The sequence below is a fragment of the Corvus cornix genome, chromosome 3 (genome assembly GCF_000738735.6).
Source record: "Corvus cornix cornix isolate S_Up_H32 chromosome 3, ASM73873v5, whole genome shotgun sequence".
In the NCBI taxonomy this organism is placed as follows: Eukaryota; Metazoa; Chordata; class Aves; order Passeriformes; family Corvidae; genus Corvus; species Corvus cornix.
The window spans coordinates 112,750,594-112,770,449 of record NC_047056.1 but is presented as its reverse complement, the minus strand read 5'-3'; the positions used below and the strand labels follow the sequence as shown (position 1 = coordinate 112,770,449).

Sequence of the window (19,856 nt, the reverse complement as noted above, 5' to 3'; positions counted from 1 at the left end):
TCTCAGTCTGGCTCTCATTTCTGAAGGGCTGGGATACAATCTGCCATTACTCGTTCATGCTTGGTGTACTGAGTTCTTCCAAGCTCATAGAATCATGGAATGGTTTGGGTTTGAAGGAACCTTCAAGACCATCCAGTTCCAACCCCCTGCCATGGCCAGGGACACCTCCCACCATCCCAGGTTGCTCCAAGCCCCATCCAACCTGGCCTTGGACACCCCCAGGGATGGGGCAGCCACAGCTTCTCTGGGCACCCTGGGCCAGGGCCTCCCCACCTTCACACGGAAGAATTCCTTCCCAATATCCCATCTAACCCTGCCCTCTGGCAACTTAAAGTTATTTCCCCTTGTCCTGTCACTGCATGATATTTTAAAAAGTCTCACTGAAGACTTCTTAAGTTTCTGGGCTTCTTGGGATTGCCATCGTTGATATATCTCCATATGACTATTATATATAATCACAGGGATTATTCCAGTGTTGCCTCAGTCCAGCTGCCTGATTTCTCCTCAGGCCCATGGTGTGGGCTTTTAACTTTCCTCTCTTTAGGCATTGAGGGAAGGCTGTCCACACAGGTCTCACAGAGGAAGAGAGTGTGAATATGGAGACAGGGTTTTGCTGGGTTCCACCACCTTGAAGATGAAGATCAAAATGCATCACCTTTTTCCTGGAAAAGATAAAAGCAACAGGGAACTCACCCCAGTGGCCGACCATCATATGTTATGCTTGGATTTTTTTTTCCCCCAGATCTGGGAGTTACTGCAGCTGTAATATCATTCCTGGAAAAATACAGTTCTCTGCCAGTGTTCTGGGATGCACTACTGGGATGCACTACTTAGTAAAGGTGAAATTTCTCCCTCTGTGAGTACCTGACTCACTATGTGAGTGCCTGCTCAGAGAAGCTGTGGCTGCCCCATCCCTGGAAATGTTCCAGGCCAGGTTGGACGGGGCTTGGAGCAGCCTGGGATGGTGGAAGGTGTCCCTGCCCATGGCAGGGGGTGGGGTGAGATGGCTTTTAAGGTCTCTTCCCACCCAAATCATTCTGGCATTCTATGACTTCTCTCCCTGATGCTCAGGGCAGGATTCACCTCACTTTACAGACAGCTCCAGTTTGTGGGCATGGGAAGTGAGGGCACCTGCAGCTGTCCCCACATGAACTTCCTGTTAAACACTGGTTACAGGGAGCAGGGGTGACTCGCTTGTCCTTACACGGGTATTGAGCATCACTTGAGATCCTCTCTGGTACCTGAGCTGCCACATGCAGAGGGCAAATTCATCCCATCAGTTTGACAAACATTCAGAAGAGTCTGCTGTGCACCACGTCCGTAACAACACAGCTGCCACTTGTACATGTGGCACCAATTTAATACAAATCCATTCCTCTCTGGTACATTCCAGTGCAGCTCCTGGGGCTGAGGAGAGTCCAGAAGGGAAGGGAGGTGGGAGGGCTGCACACATTCATGGATGCAAGGCAGTGATGGAATGCTGGCATGGGTGCCAAAGGAGCTGGACTGCAGGGATTTGTATAGTCCTGAGGTGACACATGCCCTTACAGCTGGTAAGGATGAGGATTGCTTTGCTCTTTCCTTGCTGTGTCCACCTGTGAATGGGTGACTCCGTCAGGGTGACAGGGTCTCCAGGAAGGCATGGTGAAGTTTCAGGTCATCACCCATCAACCCTCACCCAGCATTCCCCAAACTGGGAGGCAATTCCTCAGTCTTTAGATGAAACTTCAATTGTCTTTGTAGTGGTTCTTTTCTCCTCCTCTCCAGTGTTTCATTGCCACAGGAAAGTTGTAAAATCACGGAATATCCTGAGTTGGAAGGGACCCACTAGGAGCATCCAGTCCAGCTCCTGGCCCTGCACAGACACCCCAACAACCCCACCCTGTGCATCCCTGAGAGCATTGTCCAAACACTCCTGGAGCTCTGGCAGCCTTGGGGCTGTGCCCATTCCCTGGGGAGGCTGTTCAGTGCCCCAGCACCCTCTGGGGGAAGAACCTTTTTCTGATATCCAACCTAACCCTCCCCTGACACAGCTCCAGCTGTTCCCTCAGGTCCTGCCCCATGTCACAATAGAGCAGAGGACAGTGCCCAGTTCTGAGCATGTTGCTTCTACTTCATCCAGGAGGAAGACAATTAGTGAGTCTGACTCTTCAAAACATTGGTGTTCTGGATTCCCTGAGTTTAACAAAGGCTGTCCATCTCTCCTGGGATTTCAGTGCTGCAAACCTTTAGAGTAGTTAATTCCCACAAGGAAAAGTTTGCTGCCACCTACCCCCGGATGCACCAGTTGCTCTTTATTCCCATCGGTCCAGTCCTCACCACATAAAAATTTCAGGACATGTTTGGAGCTGCCTGAGTCTCAGCAGTGATGATCAGTGAGGAGCTTACTCACCCCTAAACCGTGCTGGGATTCACCAGCTCAGCGTGTCCCTACCTGCTTAGCTTTGGGGATTGATCCAGAGGGTGCATGCAGGAGGTGCCAGCCTGTTCCTTGCACAAATCTGAGCAGCAGGAGGAAGGAACCTCTCGCCTTTTGAGCAGTTGGACCCTCTCTCCTCACTGCCAGGATGCCCTTGTTAAAATAGCTCCATGTGGAGCTTGAACCTACATTATCTCTGTTACAGGAAAGGGCACTAAACCATAGGTACTCTGCACTGGTTCTCTGTCATTAAACTATCCAATGGTGTGTGGCAAGGATTGGATATTTCGGCAGTCAGGACATTGCCATGGAAGACCATGTTATCCCCTTGGATAAGTAATGCCAAGAAAAACACCTTCCAGATGGGACATCTTGAGACCACTCAAGAGTTCAGTTCCCTGCTTATACCCTGACAGAAAGACACTGGCGGGACTTGAGAAAACATTTCTGTGTCTGTTTTTGCTGACTGTGTGTGACATAACCTGCTCGGAGAACACTGAGCAGAGGCTTAGATGGGATATTGGGAAGAAATTCTTCCCTGTGAGGGTGGTGAGAAGCTCGAGGTGCCCAGAGAAGCTGTGACTGCCCCATCCCTGGAAGTGTTTCAGGCCAGGTTAAACAAAGCCTGGGATAGTGGAAGGTGTCCCTGCTCATGGAAAAAGATGATATTTAAGGTTCCTTGAAACCCAAACCATTCCGTGATTCTATGATGATCAAGGCCTATGAATATGATGACTGCAGAAATACAAGCCTCTAGGCAGTGGTATTGTTTCAAATTCCTCTCCAGGTTTGTATATTCATGCCAGACCAAAATGGATCTTCCTCTCTCTATGGATCATGCCTACAAACTAATAAGAGACATCCAGCTCATGGAATTGTCTCTTGAGATCCTGAGGGTCGGGAAACTGTAAAAGTCGTCCCATCTTAGCACCAACTGCAGATGTAATTAGCATAGGTCTGAATTCTAATTCTTGATTATTAATTCAACTGATCCAAATCCACCCTTTTCATTCTCCACAAGCTGGTCTGCTCCCACATGGCAAAAACCAAGAGCAGGATTGTTAAACCACTCCTGATTTGGAAAAGAGACTCAGACTCCTGTACTTGCTCATGCTTCCAGAATCCTGTTTGGGGGTGGATGCTCTGTTCCTCTCCTTTTCTTCCATGGCTGTGGGTTGTGGGTTCTCCCCTTGTGCCTTCCCTGGCAGGGAGCAGCCCAGAGCCCAAGAGGGACATTGGATTCCTGTCATATTGCTGGGAAAAGGTCAGTGTCTGCCAGGATCACCAGACAGGAAGAGATAGGGAGGAGAAACAGGAAAGTGAGAGAAGGGAGGGGGACAGGGGGCTCATTTTTTTCCCATCTTCTGTCCTTCCTCTCCAGCAGAGCCCTCCCACACGTGATGTGAATCCAGGGTGCGGCCAGAGATGCACAATCCTCTTTCCTTGCTCAGGGATGTTACAGGAAGGTGAAACCTGATGAGATTAGATGTGGTCCCTTGCTGGGACTGGCTGACAGCTTCAGGAGACATCTGATGTAATCAAATCCTTGCAGTTCAGTGTGGGCAGCGGCCGTGGGAGATAATAAATATCTCTCACATGTGAGAGGTGCATTCTTCTCCTCAGTTCTCCTTCCCTCCCAGCACACATTGCTGTGGTGGGGTGACTTTGCCAGAGTCCTCACTAGCTTGGTCTTCCTTAAGTTCTCTTATTTATTAAGTGCATCCCCATGGCTGAAAACTAAGTTTCTACATTACCGCTCAGAAAACTAAGTTACTACACTAGTAACTTCCAAAATTTTACACTCTTGATGTAGATTTTTATTCTTGGGATGGGATTTTCAGGTGTGCAACATGGTTCCAGGTCTGAATGAAACATTTCTCACCTCTGGGACAAGCACTATGAGTCTGTCCTCAGGTTACTCCTTAGTGTCCTTCTATTCCCTGCCCATGGCAGGGGGTCAGACCTGGATGATCTTTAAGGTCCCTTCCCACCATTCTATGATCCTATGGTTCTATTTTTACTCTCCAGGTTTCTTGGGAAACCAGGTAAAATACAGCATGCTAGGACTCATGGGTGTTTGTCCTCAAGTTTAGGTTTGGGACGAGGTGGGAGACCGAGGAAGAGATCAAGGCTTCTGCCATAAAATATAATCTGAGTTATCAGAAACACGGGGATAATTTTATTAACAGGAAACCCCTCATTCTTCAAATCATTGCAGATTTTAATGTGAAATCTCTGTTCCCTTTCTGCTCCATTATGTGACTGGGTTTAGCAGCCCAAACCAACCACACATGTCCGATGTCACCATAAAGATCAAGGAAGGACTTAAAACTCCCTAAATACACCTTAGCTGGTGCATGGGGTCAGCAAGGGTGGTGCAGCCCCCAAGGTGAGACAGCAGAAGGGTCCTGTCTTTCCTCAAGACAACTTGGTGCATTATCCTGCTCTGGATATCCAGCCATGGCTGCTCCATCCCTGGAACAGTCCCAGGCCAGGTTGGACGGGGCTTGGAGCGACCTGGGATAGTGGAAGGTGTCCCTGCCCATGGCAGGGGGTGGAACTGGATGGTTCCTCCCAACCCAAAGCATTCCGTGACTCCGTGAATTCCTGCAGGGATTGCAGCACTGGGCTGTGCCTGCCCTCCCTGAGGTTTGATGAATCAGGTGTATGATGCAAGGAGGGGCAGCCAGGGAGGCACTGCAGCCCAGGACAGGCAGAGGGAGAGCCAAACCTGGCTGCATTCCTTGCCTGCTCCTGACTTCTTAAGGAGGGTGAGTCCTGCTGCTCACTGAGATTCTCAAGAGCAGGAGTTGGTTCCTTGGACTCCAGTAAAGTTCCTACTCTGGATGACTGGGGAAGAAATTGATGCTTGAAAAAGAAATACATAAATTTGAATATTTAGTAACTAATAAATAATTCTTCAAATGTTTTAGTGCACAACAAAGAGGTTTTTGTGTGTGGCAGAGACTTACCCATGCCATTCATGAAACTTAACATGGAATCAGCCTTGGGTGGCTGAGGTTGCTGTGATGGAGAGGAGAGGCACTGCTCTGGGATGGCAGCAGGAAGGATGGTGTTTGTTTGATGTGCCTCAGTCCTACGGCCTTCTCTGCAAGGGGATCAGGAGGGCCCGAACAGGAGCCAAAGTAGCCACTGCCCTAAAGCTGGACTGCCCCAGGGACCAGGGAGAACTCCCAGGTCGGGACTGGTGCAGGGGGAGGATTTCTGTGCTGGAACAGACTAATTAGGCACCACAGGGAAGCATTTCCATCCGCTTAGGAAGCATTGTCCTGACCTTGCTCCTACGCCCACTCCCTCTCTGTCACAGGCCTGAAAGAGCCTCGCTCAGCTCTTTTAAAACTGGAAAATGAGCCCCAGCACCATCCTTTATGCAAGAGCTGAAAGGTTAATACGTGTCACCTCTGTAGGCCAGGACTCTGGAATAGCAAAGCCCTTTCTACTGAAGAAAAAAAGCCACCAGCCTGTCACAGCCTGACCTTTCCACCCTCACACTCCAGCCGCACTTTCACATCACAGGGTTGAGAATAAACACATCCTTTTCCAAACAGGGCTGGATCCTCTCAGCTGCAGCAAAATGTGAATACTTGCAAACAATGCAGGTGGCTCTTAGGTAGGGGTTTTCCTGTGGATTGCAGGGATAAGCAAGCATCAAGCTCCTGGAATTAGAAAGGTCAGCAGGGATGCTTCCTGTTGGAGCTGCACGAACCCTGGTGCTCGGATCAGAGGGCAGGGAGTTAAAATTAGAAGCGGCCGTGGGGTTGCAGAGGTCACTCCTTGAGCCTGACAAGGTGATGGGGTCTGTGGTTTGGAGGCATGAGAAAATAAACATCTCCAGCCTTAGTATTTTCTAGAGGATCACAGAAAATACCTCTTCTTCTGTCTTTAGCACAAGGTTTGGAATATCAGGAATTCCTCCCTAAATAATCGCTCTCTTTCCCTGGCATGTAGAGGATGTGTACACACCTAGCTGACCACACCAAAAAAGTAACTGGAATAATTGGGGAATCCCCAGTTGAGTCATTTCCTAGAAAGTCTGTGTTGGATGGACACAGCTCAGGAGATGTCTTGGTGCTTGGCATGTTTTTGGGATATAAAAGACGTGGTCATTCACCATTCAGAAGTGCAGAATGAGCCCCTCTCTCTGCTGAGTATATCCTGCAACTCTGGGAAAATTTTTCACCAAAAGCAGGGCAGCTCCAACAGAAGAGATGGAGAGAAATCCCACAACCCCAAGCAGCCTGTGTTTGTTTCAAGCCTTCTTTAGACACCCTTTCCCAATTGTTTGGCTTCCAGGTACTCAAGGTATCCTACCTGGATCAGGGCAAACTGCAGGGACTGAGTGTGGCCAAGGATGTAATGCCTGGTCACAGTTTAAACCAATTTTGTGTATTCTTTATCCTATGTCCCAGTCACTCCTCCTGCATCCATGAGGAAGCACCTCTCTGGAGGAGCAGTGGGACTGATGGATTTACCTCCAGGAAAGGGGTGTCAGACTTTTGGAGCAAAACACTGCACCACCCAAATGCCTGGAGCTTGATGTGTGCATGGATTTGAGTGCTCCCATCCCATCCAAGAGGAGCACCGATTCCTGTGCTTTGCCAAGGAGCCACCAAGCCCGGCAGTGCACGTTCTCCACCTTCCAATTAAGAAAAGAGGGAGCTTGCAGGGCACATCCACAGCCAGTTTGGAAACTCTCCCTGCCCTCCAGAGCAAAACCTACTGGAGGAGCCTGAGGTTCAGAAATAACCACAAACCACTCTTTCCTGTCAGGCAGCTGGGAGTTCAAGTGGTTGGGGCTAAATATGGCACTATGTCAACAAGCAGCCATCAGGAAAGGGGGATTATTGCTCTCCAGTAGTGAGAGGAGTCTGCTCACACACGTCTGCAAAGACCTCAGCTTTGGAAAGCACATTTCCTTCGTTTCCGTGGTTTGCACTTGAATTTTCACCACGCTCCTCCTCATCTTTCACTGGACAGTTCCCATTTCAAAACCAGGCAGGCAAACAAAACCGAGGCACATCAAGAAGTAATTTGTCTGGCTGGTAAAGAAACAAAAACAACCACCCCAAACCAAGCAGAGGAGCCCAGGAAAACACGAAGTACAGCTGTGCAAGTCTCACATCGCCTCTGCTCCCTCCTCCTCCTCCTCAGCCCTGCTGAAAGACAGCAGCTGTAATCCCTTCTAGGTGGTGACAGGAGTGATCTTCCCAGCCCTTATGAACGTGACAGCCCTGGAGCTGGCTGGGAACACGCGTTCCCGTGCTGTCAGAGGGAGAGGGAAGCTGCAAGACCCAACAGGCGCCTGAGTCACAGCAGCCAAGGGGAAATGCAAACGCTGGAAGCCACGCAAGTGTGCGGGATGTGACTGCGAGGGATCCTTTTCAGCTGGTTGTTTCCTTCACAGATGCTCTGGGCCATTGGTGGAGGAAGGAGACACCTCCTTCAGCAACATCTGTCCCTGGATCCCCGCTGGCTTCTCCCTGGCCCCTCTGAGTGGGGATTTCTGTGAGCAGAGCTCACTCTGCCCTGACTATGACTGGCGTATATGTGAGTGACTGCCCAGACACGGATGGTGACACACACAGATATGAATGGGACAGGTTTCCTGGGCAGGAACTCCAGTGATTTCAGTTTTCATGGTTTGACAACTGCATTTTTGTGTTCCTTTTAATTACTTTCTCCTTGCCAGTTCTGCAGGTGAGGAACTGATTGATTCAACACGAGTAGGGTGTGACGTTGACTGTGTAAGCAGCTTTAAAGTAATCAAAGTCAGCAGCTGCAGGAGAAATCCTGGGCAGTGTTTATCCTTTCCCTAACCTTTTAAGTTCCATCGGTGGCTGTCAGCAATAGCACAGAAGGGCAATCATGGAATCCCAGAATAGTTTGGGTTGGAAGGGACATTTAAGATCATCCCATTCCCACCCCTGCCATGGGCAGGACACCTTCCACTGTCCCAGGGTGCTCCAAGCTCCATCCAGCCTGGCTTTGGACACTTTCTGCCTTTGGATGGGGCAGCCACAGCTTCTTTGGGCAACCTGTGCCAGGGGCTCACCATCCTCACAGGGAAGAATTTCTTCCTAATATCCAACCTAAACTCTTTCAGTTTGAAGCCATTCCCTTTGTGATCTTGGGGACAAAAAAACACTTTTAAAACTTCCATGGGATGACTGGCTTGAGCTGTTTCCTGACAGCCTGAAAGTCATCAATGTAAGGTGTTTCAGGGTAGCTACATTGGAATCAGCTCTTCCCATATGAGACATTTTGGAAGGGGCTGCCCAGGGAGGTGATGGGGTCCCCATTCCTGGAGGTGTCCAAGGAATGATTGCACGTGGCACTCAGAGCTCTGGTCTGGATGACAAGGTGGGGATCAGCCACCAGTTGGACTTGATGGTCTTGGAGGTCTTTTACAACCTAATAATTTTGGGGTTCTGTGATTTTCCTCTGAGGAAGTGGTCTAGGCTCCCTGTGTGTTCTGCAGGGAGAAATGTGCCTGCTGGGAATGTAGTCCCCCTCCTCCTAAGGTAGCTGCCTGTAGCAGATGATTCAGTCTTTGTTCCTCTCTCCCTGCTGGTTACTGGAGTCTGGAGGGTGGCTCAGAGGGAGACATTTCACCAGGAAAATTTAGAGTTCACTCAGCATGTACCACTTCCAGTCTATGCCTCATGTCAAGGTCAGAGCCATGGCTACCAGGTTCAGTTCTTTTTGGAATCCTGCATGAATTGATGTGTCACCAAGCTGATTATGAAATCAAAATGGTTCTACATGTGATGTAGAACTTGGGGACAGGGTTTAGTGGTGGATTTGGCAGTGCTGGGTTAACAGTTGGACTTGATGGTCTTTATGTGTAAAAATTGAAAGAGGGGAGATTTAGGTTAGATATTGGGCAGAAATCCTTCCCTGGGAGGGTGGGGAGGCCCTGGCACAGGGTGCCCAGAGAAGCTCTGGCTGCCCCTGGATCCCTGGGAGTGTCCAAGGCCAGGCTGGATGGGGCTTGGAGCAACCTGGTGCAGTGGAAGATGTCCCTGCCCATGGCAGGGGTTTGGAACCAGATGATTTTGAACCCTTCCAACACATACCATTCTGGGATTCCATGACGCTCACAGATAGGGTTGTCCTTCTTCTGAGGAAGGCCTAGATTTTAACTTTTCTGTCTTGAGGATGGTGCTGTTGTCTCTGGAGGATCTCCCTGGAGGCACTGTCAGCCTTTGTGGGAACATCTCAGCTGAGATCCAGCTCTCCACCCACTCCTCCCAAAGATCCCTATTCCTCAGACACCCAGAGTTAAGTGTTTGCCTCTGGAGCTGAACCCAGTTCTTCACTTGAGTGAAATGAATCTTATCTCTGGCTGTGAGTTTAAGAGATGGATTCTAGAAATGAAAACCACAGGAATTATTTAATTTGGAATATTGTTTATTTAAACATGTCTGCATACATCTTCACAAACCCAACACAACACTACACACATACTTTTTCTCCATACAATTTAAGGCATTTTGTTTTCAACCTCTCTGTTTTATTCTCCCTGCAAGTTTTTGAGAAAATGAGCTGTGTCCTTAAGAGCTTTACACGAGTATGCAGCTGAGGTATGGTCAAACTTATCCTGGCGTTAGTTGGGCATTTATTCAGCAATGTTTATATTTCCCCAGGGGAAGCAAAAAAAGGATACAATCTGGTAAAAAACAGTCGCTAAATGAAGTTTGCAGTTCTACTGTGGTTTGCAAAGTCCAAGCTCTCCAAAAAATGCTTAAGCCTCTTCCAGCTGTTTGCTGCAGCACAAATGCCCAAAGCTTTTCCATGTTAAAGGGAAAATTAGTTTAAATTTTGTCTGCAAGGATGGGGCACTGAGCCATTGCAAATCCCATTAGCTCCAAAACAGGGCCTCGTGCAAAATTGTCTGAGGGATCCCAGATGGTTGTAAAGTGCTTTGATACCATCATTGGCATAGTAAAGGACATCACAAGGGATTGGATCGATTCCTAATTTGGTCAATATTGCATTCAACCACTTCTCAGACACCTGACAGGGTGAATTAACTCATGTTTTTTATCTACCACTACAGCGATGAGCACAGTACAAAGAGATGGGGTCTGGAAGAGGATCTGGAACGACCTTTCTCAATGTTGAGGCTCCCAGTGAAGTGAGGAATGAGCTCAACATCTACTAAAGGAAAAAAAAAGGGAAAATGGGGAAAATCTTTGCTATCTCAGACCCTTTTTTCTGGCTACAGAGGAAGTGGGGTAGAAGAGGGCAGGGTAGGGAGGAAGATGAATGTACATCTCTGTGGGCTCTGACCAGACTTTGGCAATGAATCCCGATTTTGTCATGTTTCTGTGGATTGGCAATCTCTCCAGGAAAAGAGTGTGCAACAGGTGAAAGGCATCCTGAAGTCACTCAGAGACGATGCCCAGCAGAGCCACAGATCACTCCAGCAGCAAACAGCATGGCTTAAAGGGTGGGAATCAGAAGGTATCCCAAACAAAACAGCCTTCCCTTTCCCCAAACCACTTATCTATTGAGACCACAGGATATTAATGAGTTACCAGCCCTCTAGAAATGAGGGCAGGGAATTGCAATGTTACTCACAGGATTCAAGATTGAGTTTACCACACTTAATTCAGCCAATTACGAGGGCTCAACTCACTGGAGATACTGAAATATGTAATGAAAATATACTTTTAAAAAAGAAAGAAAGCAGGGAAGAAAGGAAGAAAGGAAAGAAGGAAGAAAGAAAGGAAGAAAGAAAGAAAGAAAAAGTCAGGTTTTAGCCAGCAGTTCTAGAAGTCCAGGTCATCCTGGTCAATCTCATCCGAGCTGACTTTCTTTTTAGAAGCCTGAACTTCCTCAGTGTTTTCAGTCTCCTTTGGATCTGCACCTTCAGCATCTGCCTGTTCCTCATCTTCCACAGGATCAGAACCTGAAGATTCTTTGTCCTCTTCTTCTTCCTCACTGTCAGGATACATCTGGGAGGGTTTGGAGCTCTCATCACTTCGAACCTCTCCATTGGGGTGGTCACTCATGGGGTTATTGTCACCTTTGCATTCTTCTTCAATTACTCCTTCCTCTTCAACTACTCCTTCCTCTTCAACTACTCCTTCCTCTTCATCATCAGACCCCTTCTGGGATTGCTGTGAGAAGTTTCCAACAGAAGAATAACAAGAAAAGGCTGTGGATTTTTTCAGAGTCTCTAACCTTTTGCTGGTTTTCTTGCCTTTGGTTTTTGATGCTTTCTCGGAAATTTTGTTGTTGCCTTGGTCTTTGTGTTTTTCATGTGCCTTGTCAGGGTCATCACCGGTAGGTTCCTCATCATTCCCATCAGGTTTCTCACCTCCTTCACTGTTTTTCTCCTCAGCCTCATCTCCTGACTCTGGTTTTGCATCTTCTGCTGCCTCAACTTCATCTTTCTCAGCTTCTTCATTTCCTTCCGCAGCATCTCCTTCAGGATTGTTGTCAGTTCCAGAGCCCTCAGTATCTCCTCTGCATTCTGATGTCTCTGCCTCATCATCAGCCACAACATCCTCATCCTCTGGCTCCTCTGTTTCTTGAGCTTCATTTTCACCTTCATCTTCACCTTTGGACTTTTCTTCAGCTTCCTGCTCTTTATTTTGAGCTTCTTCTTCTTGTTCCTCCTCTTCCTCTTTTTCTTCCTCCTCCTCTTCCTTTGTTTCTTCCTCCTCTTTTTCTCCCTCTTCTTCATCTTTTGCTTCTTCTTCCTCTTTTTGCTCTTCCTCTTCTGCTTCCTCCTCTTTCACATCTTCCTTTCTTTTGCTTCTTCCTCTTCCCTTCCTCCTCCTCTTCTTCTGCTTCTTCCTCTCCCTCCTTTACTTTTTCTTCCTCCTCCTTTGCTTCTTCCTCCTCCTCCACTTCTTCTTCCTCCTCCTCTTTGGCTTCTTCCTCTTCTTCCTTCTCTTTTGCTTCCTCCTCCTCCTCTTTAGCTTCCTTCTCGTCTTCTTTTGCTTCTTCCTCCTCTTCCTCTTTTGCTTCTTCCTCTTCCTCTTTAGTTTCTTCCTCCTCCTCTTTTGCTTCCTCCTCTTTTGCTTCTTCCTCTTTGGCTTCTTCCTCCTCCTCCTCTTTGGCTTCTTCTTCTTCCTCTTTGGCTTCCTCCTCCTCCTCTTTTGCTTCCTCCTCTTCCTCTTTTGCTTCTTCCTCCTCCTCTTTTGCTTCTTCCTCCTCTTCTTTTGCTTCTTCCTCTTCCTCCTTCCCTTCTTCTTCCTCTTCCTCTTTTCCTTCTTCCTCTTCCTCCTTCCCTTCTTCTTCCTCTTCCTCTTCCTCCTTCCCTTCTTCTTCCTCTTCCTCTTTTCCTTCTTCCTCTTCCTCCTTCCCTTCTTCTTCCTCTTCCTCTTTTCCTTCTTCTTCCTCCTCCCCTTTTGCTTCTTCCTCATCCTCTTTGGCTTCTTCCTCCTCTTCTTTTGCTTCTTCCTCCTTATCTTCCTCCTTCTCTTCCTCCTCTTCCTCTTTTGCTTCTTCCTCTTCCTCTTCGGCTTCCTCCTCCTCCTCTTTAGCTTCTTCCTCCTCCTCCTCTTTAGCTTCTTCCTCCTCCTCTTTGGCTTCCTCCTCTTCCTCTGTTGCTTCTTCCCTTTCCTCTTTGGCTTCTTCCTCTTCCTCTTTTGCTTCCTCCTCCTCGTCTTTTGCTTCTTCTTCCTCTTCTTTTGCTTCTTCCTCTTCCTCCTTCCCTTCTTCTATTTCCTCCTCTTTTTCTTCTTCCTCATCCTCTTTGGCTTCTTCCTCATCCTCTTTGGCTTCTTCATCTTCCTCTTCTGCTTCTTTCTCCTCCTCCTCCTCTTTGGCCTCTTCCTCCTCCTCTTTCCCTTCCTCCTCCTCCTCCTCTTTTGCTTCCTTCACCGCCTCTTTTGCTTCTTCTTCCTCTTCTTTTGCTTCCTCCTCTTCTTCCTTCCCTTTTTCTTCCTCCTCCTCTTTGGCCTCTTCTTCCTCCTCTTTTGCTTCTTCCTCCTCCTCTTTTGCTTCTTCCTCTCTTTCCTTCCCTTCTTCTTCCTCCTTCCCTTCTTCTTCTTCCTTTGCCTCTTCCTCTTCCTCCTTCCCTTCCTCCTTCATTGTTTCTTCCTCCTCCTTCACACCCTCTTCTTCCTCTTCCTTCTCTTCCTCATCATTTTGTTCCTCTTCCTCCTTAGTTTCCTCTGCTTCTTCTTCTTTTACTTCCTCATCATCTTCTTTAGTTTCATTCTCCTCCTCCTCTTCTATTTCCTCCTCCTCTTCAGCCTTAACTGTTTCTTCTTCCTCTTTCTCTTCCTCCTCCTCTTTTGCTTCCTCTTCTTCCCCTTCTTTTGTTTCTTCCCCTCCTTCTTCTGCTTCTTCTTCTTTGGTTTCTTCATTTTTGGCCTCATCCTCCACCTCAGCATTTTGACTCTCTGCTACTTCAGGTTCTTCTCCATCTCCATTCAACATTGTGCTGTCACCTTCATTTAATTCTGGTTCTTTTCCTTCATCCTCCTCTGCTTCTGTTTCACCTGCCTGAGGTTCCCCCTCATCCTTCTCCTCATTTTCTGCCCCTTCCTCCACAGAACCATTGGGAAGTGTTTTGGTGTCCTGGGCTTCTTCTGCAATGATGGCTTCCTTATTGTCATCTTTTTTCAGCCTCAGGATTTGCTTCAAATCAAAGGCTTTCATGACCGGAGCATTGGTGGCCACCACAGGGGCTCTGGCAGGTCTGGAAGCCAATTTTTTCCTCACACAGGAGTCACACGGACAATATTCCTCCTCACTGGATTGTTTGCTAATGCTGTCCTCCAAAGCTGCACTAAGGTCAAAATCTTTATCTACGTTGAATGATAAGTCTGACGTCTCCTCCAGCCTCGTCTGGGTGCCATTCTTGTCCCCAAAGAGGGACTTTTTATGCATAGTTTGCAGTCGCCATCTCCTCTGCTCAGTTTGGAGTTTGGACTCATGTGTGGGTGGCTCCTCTGGAGGTCTCGGCATTCTCCTTCCAGCCCTACTTCTGATCTTCCTCAGCTCCTTCTCTATGCTCTTTTGTATCCTTTTACCCACGTCCTCCTTCAGCTCCAGTATCATTTCATCCATCTGCTGGTTGTCTTGCAGGTTCCACCTGACTTTTAACTCATTCATGGCATTGACATAGTGAGCCATGAACTCCTTCTCAATTTTCTTGAGCAGTCTCAAGACCCAAGTTGGGTCTGGATCCACAGAGTTTTGCTGGACAAGGGATTTGGTCACACTGGTGGATGTATCGACTTTGGGCTCAGGGTCATTTGGCGACTCTTCTTGGGGCTGCCCTTCCAACTCATCTTTCAGCTCCGTCCCACCATTAGCATCACCGACATTGGCATCATCAGTGGTCGCTGGCTGATCAGCTTCTTCAGGGTTTTCTTGTGGGACTTCATCATTCACAGCTTCAGCTTCTTCCAGTTCTCCAGTTTCAGCTAATTTATTTTCTTCTTCATTTTCATTTTCTCCCCCTTCCTCTGACCCTGCTCACAGTTACTGCCCTGATCCTCCTTATTCTCTTCTTCCTTCTGGATTAGAGACTCCTCTCTAGCAGACTCTGCTTTTTCCTCAACTTTTGCCTCTGAGCAGGCTGTGGAAGGGCGGGATGGCTGCTCTTCCTCTTTACTTTTCTCCTCAACCTCAGTCAGTTCTGTGCCAATCTCTGAATTTTCTACTTGCTCAGCTGGTTTGAATTCCACGGTTTTCTGTGCCACCAACACAGCACCAGCTGTGCACTCTTCTCCTGAGCCACTAGAGCCACTGCAAACATCAACCCCAGAGGAGGACATGGGAGTGAAGGCATGATCCATGGATTTCGGGGCTTTAGATGCAGACACTGGCTTTGCCTGCTCGCTTGCCTCTTGGCCTGAACTTGGGCTGCTCCTTTCAGCAGTGCACCCAAACCACAGGGCTTGAAAAATATTTAGCAGCTCTGTGTACCTTGACTTATTCAAAAGTTTTGAGTTTTCTGATGGATCCTCTGACTCTTCATCAAGGAGTTGGAGGCTGGCAAGACAAGTAATCAAAATGTTGGCGGAATTACTCAGTTTTCTCCCCATTGTGGGGGACACTTCGGGCAAACTGTTTGATCGGTCAAATTTGGTCTCGTGTTTTGAACTGAGCAAGGCCTTCATGATCTGGACAGATGTCTGGACAGAGGATGGCAGGTCTCTCTTGTTGTTATTTTGGCTGGATGTAACTGACTGCTTGCATTCTGCCTGCTCAGCTTTGGCAGCTTCAGGTGCAGCCTCAGAGATTTCTTCCTGGTTCACACATTCTTCAGCCTCTTCATTAATAGCTGTGTCTTCTGCTTTCTCTTCTTCCATGTCAGCCTTTGCTTCATCCTTTGCTTCATCATTTGCTTCATCCTTTTCAGCCTCCTCCTCCTCATGCTTTTCCTCAGCTTTTTCCTCCTCTGGGGCTTCCTCAGCATTTGTACAGTGTGATACCTCAGTGGTCGACTCTGCACCTTCCTCTTCCCCATCATCTTCCATTTCATATTTCATAAGCAATGTTTCTGAAGGGATTTTCCTGAGCCATTCTTGCACAACTTCTTCTGGAGATGCATTTGGTAGAGCTGATGGCATTAAATCACCCCCTTCCTCCTGAATGCCTGTGTCTTCTATCTCTCCCTCTGCTTTTTTGTTACAAGAATCATCAGTCTCTTTATTATTCTGACCATTTACTTCAGTTGCAGCAGATTTAGAGTAGTAGGAAGTTGCTTTGGAGGAATCCAGAATTTCTTTCTGCCCTTTTCCTGCAGTCAGCATGGATTCGGTGCCGATGCTACTGATGGAGGAGTTCTTCAACATGATTGAACGCATATTTTTTCTCTTTGGCTTCCCTTTTGGTGGAGCAGGGCAGTGCAGACTACACACTGACATAGTCTCCGACACCGATGCCCGGCTGGAGTTTACCTTCACATGAAGATTGTTCTTGTTTGTCCGCCTTGATTTTGAAGATAGAGACATGTTTGATTGTGAACACCTATCATCAGTTTCCTGGGATATCTGTGTCGACACGCATTTATCTTTTATTTCTGACTTTGAAGAGACTCTTGAGGAGCTACTTGTAGGATTTCCATTCCTAATCCCATCCTCAGCTGGGTGGTCAACTTTTGAACATACACTCCCACTCATGCTTCCCTGTTTTGAAGAAGAGAGTTCTGAACTAATCTTGGCATGACCCTCTCCAGCTTTTCCATTAGGACTTGAAGAACTTGAGCAGAGGGATGATGGCCTGTTGCTTTCTTCTTTATGGCTTCTCTTCTTTGAGCTTTTTGAGGATTCACTGCAGCCATCGGCAGTACTTTTTGAACTTTTCTCTTCAGCAGGACCTCCAGTTGCCTCTGCTTCACTGGTAGATGAAATGTTTGAGTGAAGAGATCCTGACTTATGAGACGTGGCATCTCCAACAGATTTTTTCTTGGTTTCACACGAGCTTTTGGAAAAAACTGAAGCTCTGCTGCCTGATCTCCCATCATCTGCATGTAGGGAATGCTTCTTTTTATTCAGAGTGGACTCAAGTGAAGACACAGATATTTCAGACTGTGCATCCAAATGAACATGGCTGTGTTTGCTCTTTTTGGACCCTCTGGAAGAGCAAGAGACACTGCATGGAACGTTCTCATCACTGCCACTTTTCTTACTGTTCCTGTCACTAGCCCTGGAACGGTGGGTTCCTTGCGTAGAACATCGTTCCCCTTCACTGCTCTCACCCCTGATTGATTGGCTTGGCTTTGTTTTTGCTGACACTGAGCTGGCTTCATTGACTTCACTTTCTTCCTGCTCTGCTTCCACCTCTTCAGCCTCTTTCTTGGGGAAGGACTCACTGGAGAAGGAGGACACCACTGGGTTTTCATCAGAGGGGTCACCCTGCTCACTCTTTTCTTTTGGCATGATGCCGTTACTGGACTTGCTGTGCACGCTGTTGGCAGGGCTGGAGCACTGGGTGTTGTCTCCCTGATTTGCCTTCTGAAGGCTTGAGGAGGACATGCTCCTGCCCACACTGCTCGTTTCCTCACACCCATTCTTCTTGCTCTGCCTGGACTGCAGGGATGACCTGGACATGACACTCCCAACTCTGCTGCTTTCAACCTCTTCTGCATCACCCTTCAAGCACTTCACAGAGGAAGCTTCGAAACAATTTTCATCCTCATTTTGTGAAATGGTTTTGGTGATCTCATGGTCTTCAGAGGTGTCTTGAGTATCCAGGTTGTTTTCACAGCTTGAATGTGACATCAAGCCCAAGGATGAAGGTCTCTGGCTGTTTCCTGTGCTTGTCCGAGTGTGTTCCTGCTGTTCTTCTCCATTGGAAGCACCTGTAGATAAATCACTTCGGCACATACACTTTTTAACAGATCGATATGCCACTCTGTTCTTTATAGTCTCTGAGTAGGATGAGGACTCTTGCACAATGTGCTCAGAGTACTCCTCACTGGACGTGGTGTAGATGCTATCCACAGACTTCATTTTTTTGTGGACTACTCTCCTCCGGGAAGATGTGCTGGAGCACGACGATCGCGTGTGCCAGGTGCTTTGCACACTGGGCTCTTCCCTCTGGGATGTGTGTATGGGGTTCTTCCAAATGTCATAGTCCCGGTGTTTCTTTCCACAGCTGTGACAGTGGGCCTCGTCACATTCTGATTCCTCAAGTTTGGACATGTAGGAATCGATATCACAGGGATATAAGGAATCATCTGCCTCTGAGCTGGCTTCTGGGTTCATTTTCTGTAGGGGATCTACTCCACTGTCCTCCTCCACCCCTGACTCTTCACAAGGCAGCTGGTTCATCAAGTTGGACTTTTTGATCTGGGTAGACCACTGCAAAGTCTCGTCGTTGAGCAAGCGGAAGCGAACTTTCATCTCCACAGACAAGCTCCCGTCCTTGTTCACGTGGACCCGCTTCTCGATGTCATCGTTGACCAAGGACTGGACCAGGTCCCCAGGTTTTGGGTGAGGGCAGCCATTGGAGAAGGGTGCCCCGTTGTCCGGAGAGGCTGCGAGGCCGTTGGGGTATGACTTTTCTGATGACAAGGAAAATCTCATCGACCTGTTGCTGGATGCTGACCGTGGATGGATAATGCTTTTCTTGGCTTTCAGTCCGAAGTTCACTGGAGTGAAGAAAAGAAAGATGGAGAGAGATAACTCACATAAAGGTGACACAAAATAATATATAAGTCAAACCCTCAAACCAGTGAATACTGATGTTATTCCATTAAAGCCAAGCCTATGCCAATTTACATAATTTGAAAATTTGTCTTTGACTAAGTGATATCCATTAATCATAGAATAGTTAAGGTTGGAAGGGACCTCTGGGGATAATCTAATCCAACTTCCTTGTAAATGTTAAGTTTTGAATTAATAATCTGCAATAAAATCTTCTATACCTTAACTTTATTTTAAAAAACAAATTGAAACACAAACACTTTGTTTTATTAAGTGCATGCCAGGAAGTAAAATTAAGAAAAATAAAAAAAAAATATATATACATACAGAGAAATTTAGTCCCAGAGTTTGGGCATTTTATCACATTGCAAATATTCCTTTATTTAACCGTGTAAGTTTTCATTCTTCTTGTTTAACCAGGGAAAAATACATGGAGAAGTGACCCTCTTCCTTATCTGGATATCAAGGGTCACACATTTGTTGTGCATCATCCACTTCTCCACTCATATTCCAAGAAATGTGTGGCCATGTAGACCAGAGCAACACTCAGTCCCTGCAGGGATGTACCACTAAAAATAGCTATAATTCTTATTAAAACATAAAGAACAAATAGAAAAGTAATTGTAAGCTAGTGATGATTGCAAAGAGAAATAGTGGGAGTTGTAGAAGAAATCAATGAGAATAAGGGAATTTAGGAATTGCCATTGGAAGAACGTCTTTATGGCCCAGTGCAGTGATCTGCACAGGTTTATTTAGGTTCCTTCATTTCAAGCAGAATACGTTGCTATCAGGCTGTCTTGCAAGACATTAATCTGTGTTGTTTCTAATATATATTTCTCTAAAATTTCCTCATACATATAACTGGACAATCCTGTCCCTCCATGGGCATGTGGATATGCAGCTGAATGGAGGGCATTTTAGGAAGAAAGTGTTGAACAGGAGCACATCAAAATCACATGAAATAGCTCTTCCTTCACCATCCTTTTGATTGAACTGATGGATTTGCTCTTTTGATAGGCAAAGCTCCAGTTTATTTCCATGTTTCCCTCCAATTTTTTATGTCTCAGACAATGAGCATAGGATGCCTCTGTCCTTGAGTTTCTACAGCTTGTTGGCAACACACAAATGAATCTTTCCCAGCTCCTGGTTTTGACAATGGAGAGAAACAGATGCACCTCTAGAGCACATTTAATTTCATCCTACAGTAAATCCTTAATACAGGTGATATTAATTGTCCTGTGGAATTGGGAAGTTTCTTTTCCCGGGCTACTGAGTGTGGCTGGTTTAAATAC

The 19,856-nt window shown here is 47.1% G+C and overlaps 1 protein-coding gene across 1 annotated transcript in view; it reads right to left on the bottom strand.

The window, feature by feature from the left end:
* Nucleotides 1-11,214: 11,214 nt before the first annotated feature.
* The window catches only part of RP1L1 (RP1 like 1), a 44,867-nt gene continuing 36,225 nt past the window's right edge, over nucleotides 11,215-19,856 (bottom strand). The window contains 3 exon segments of the mRNA XM_039568616.1: nucleotides 11,215-12,035; nucleotides 13,693-14,839; nucleotides 14,842-18,509. Of these exon segments, the coding sequence (XP_039424550.1) occupies nucleotides 11,215-12,035; nucleotides 13,693-14,839; nucleotides 14,842-18,509 (5,636 nt within the window).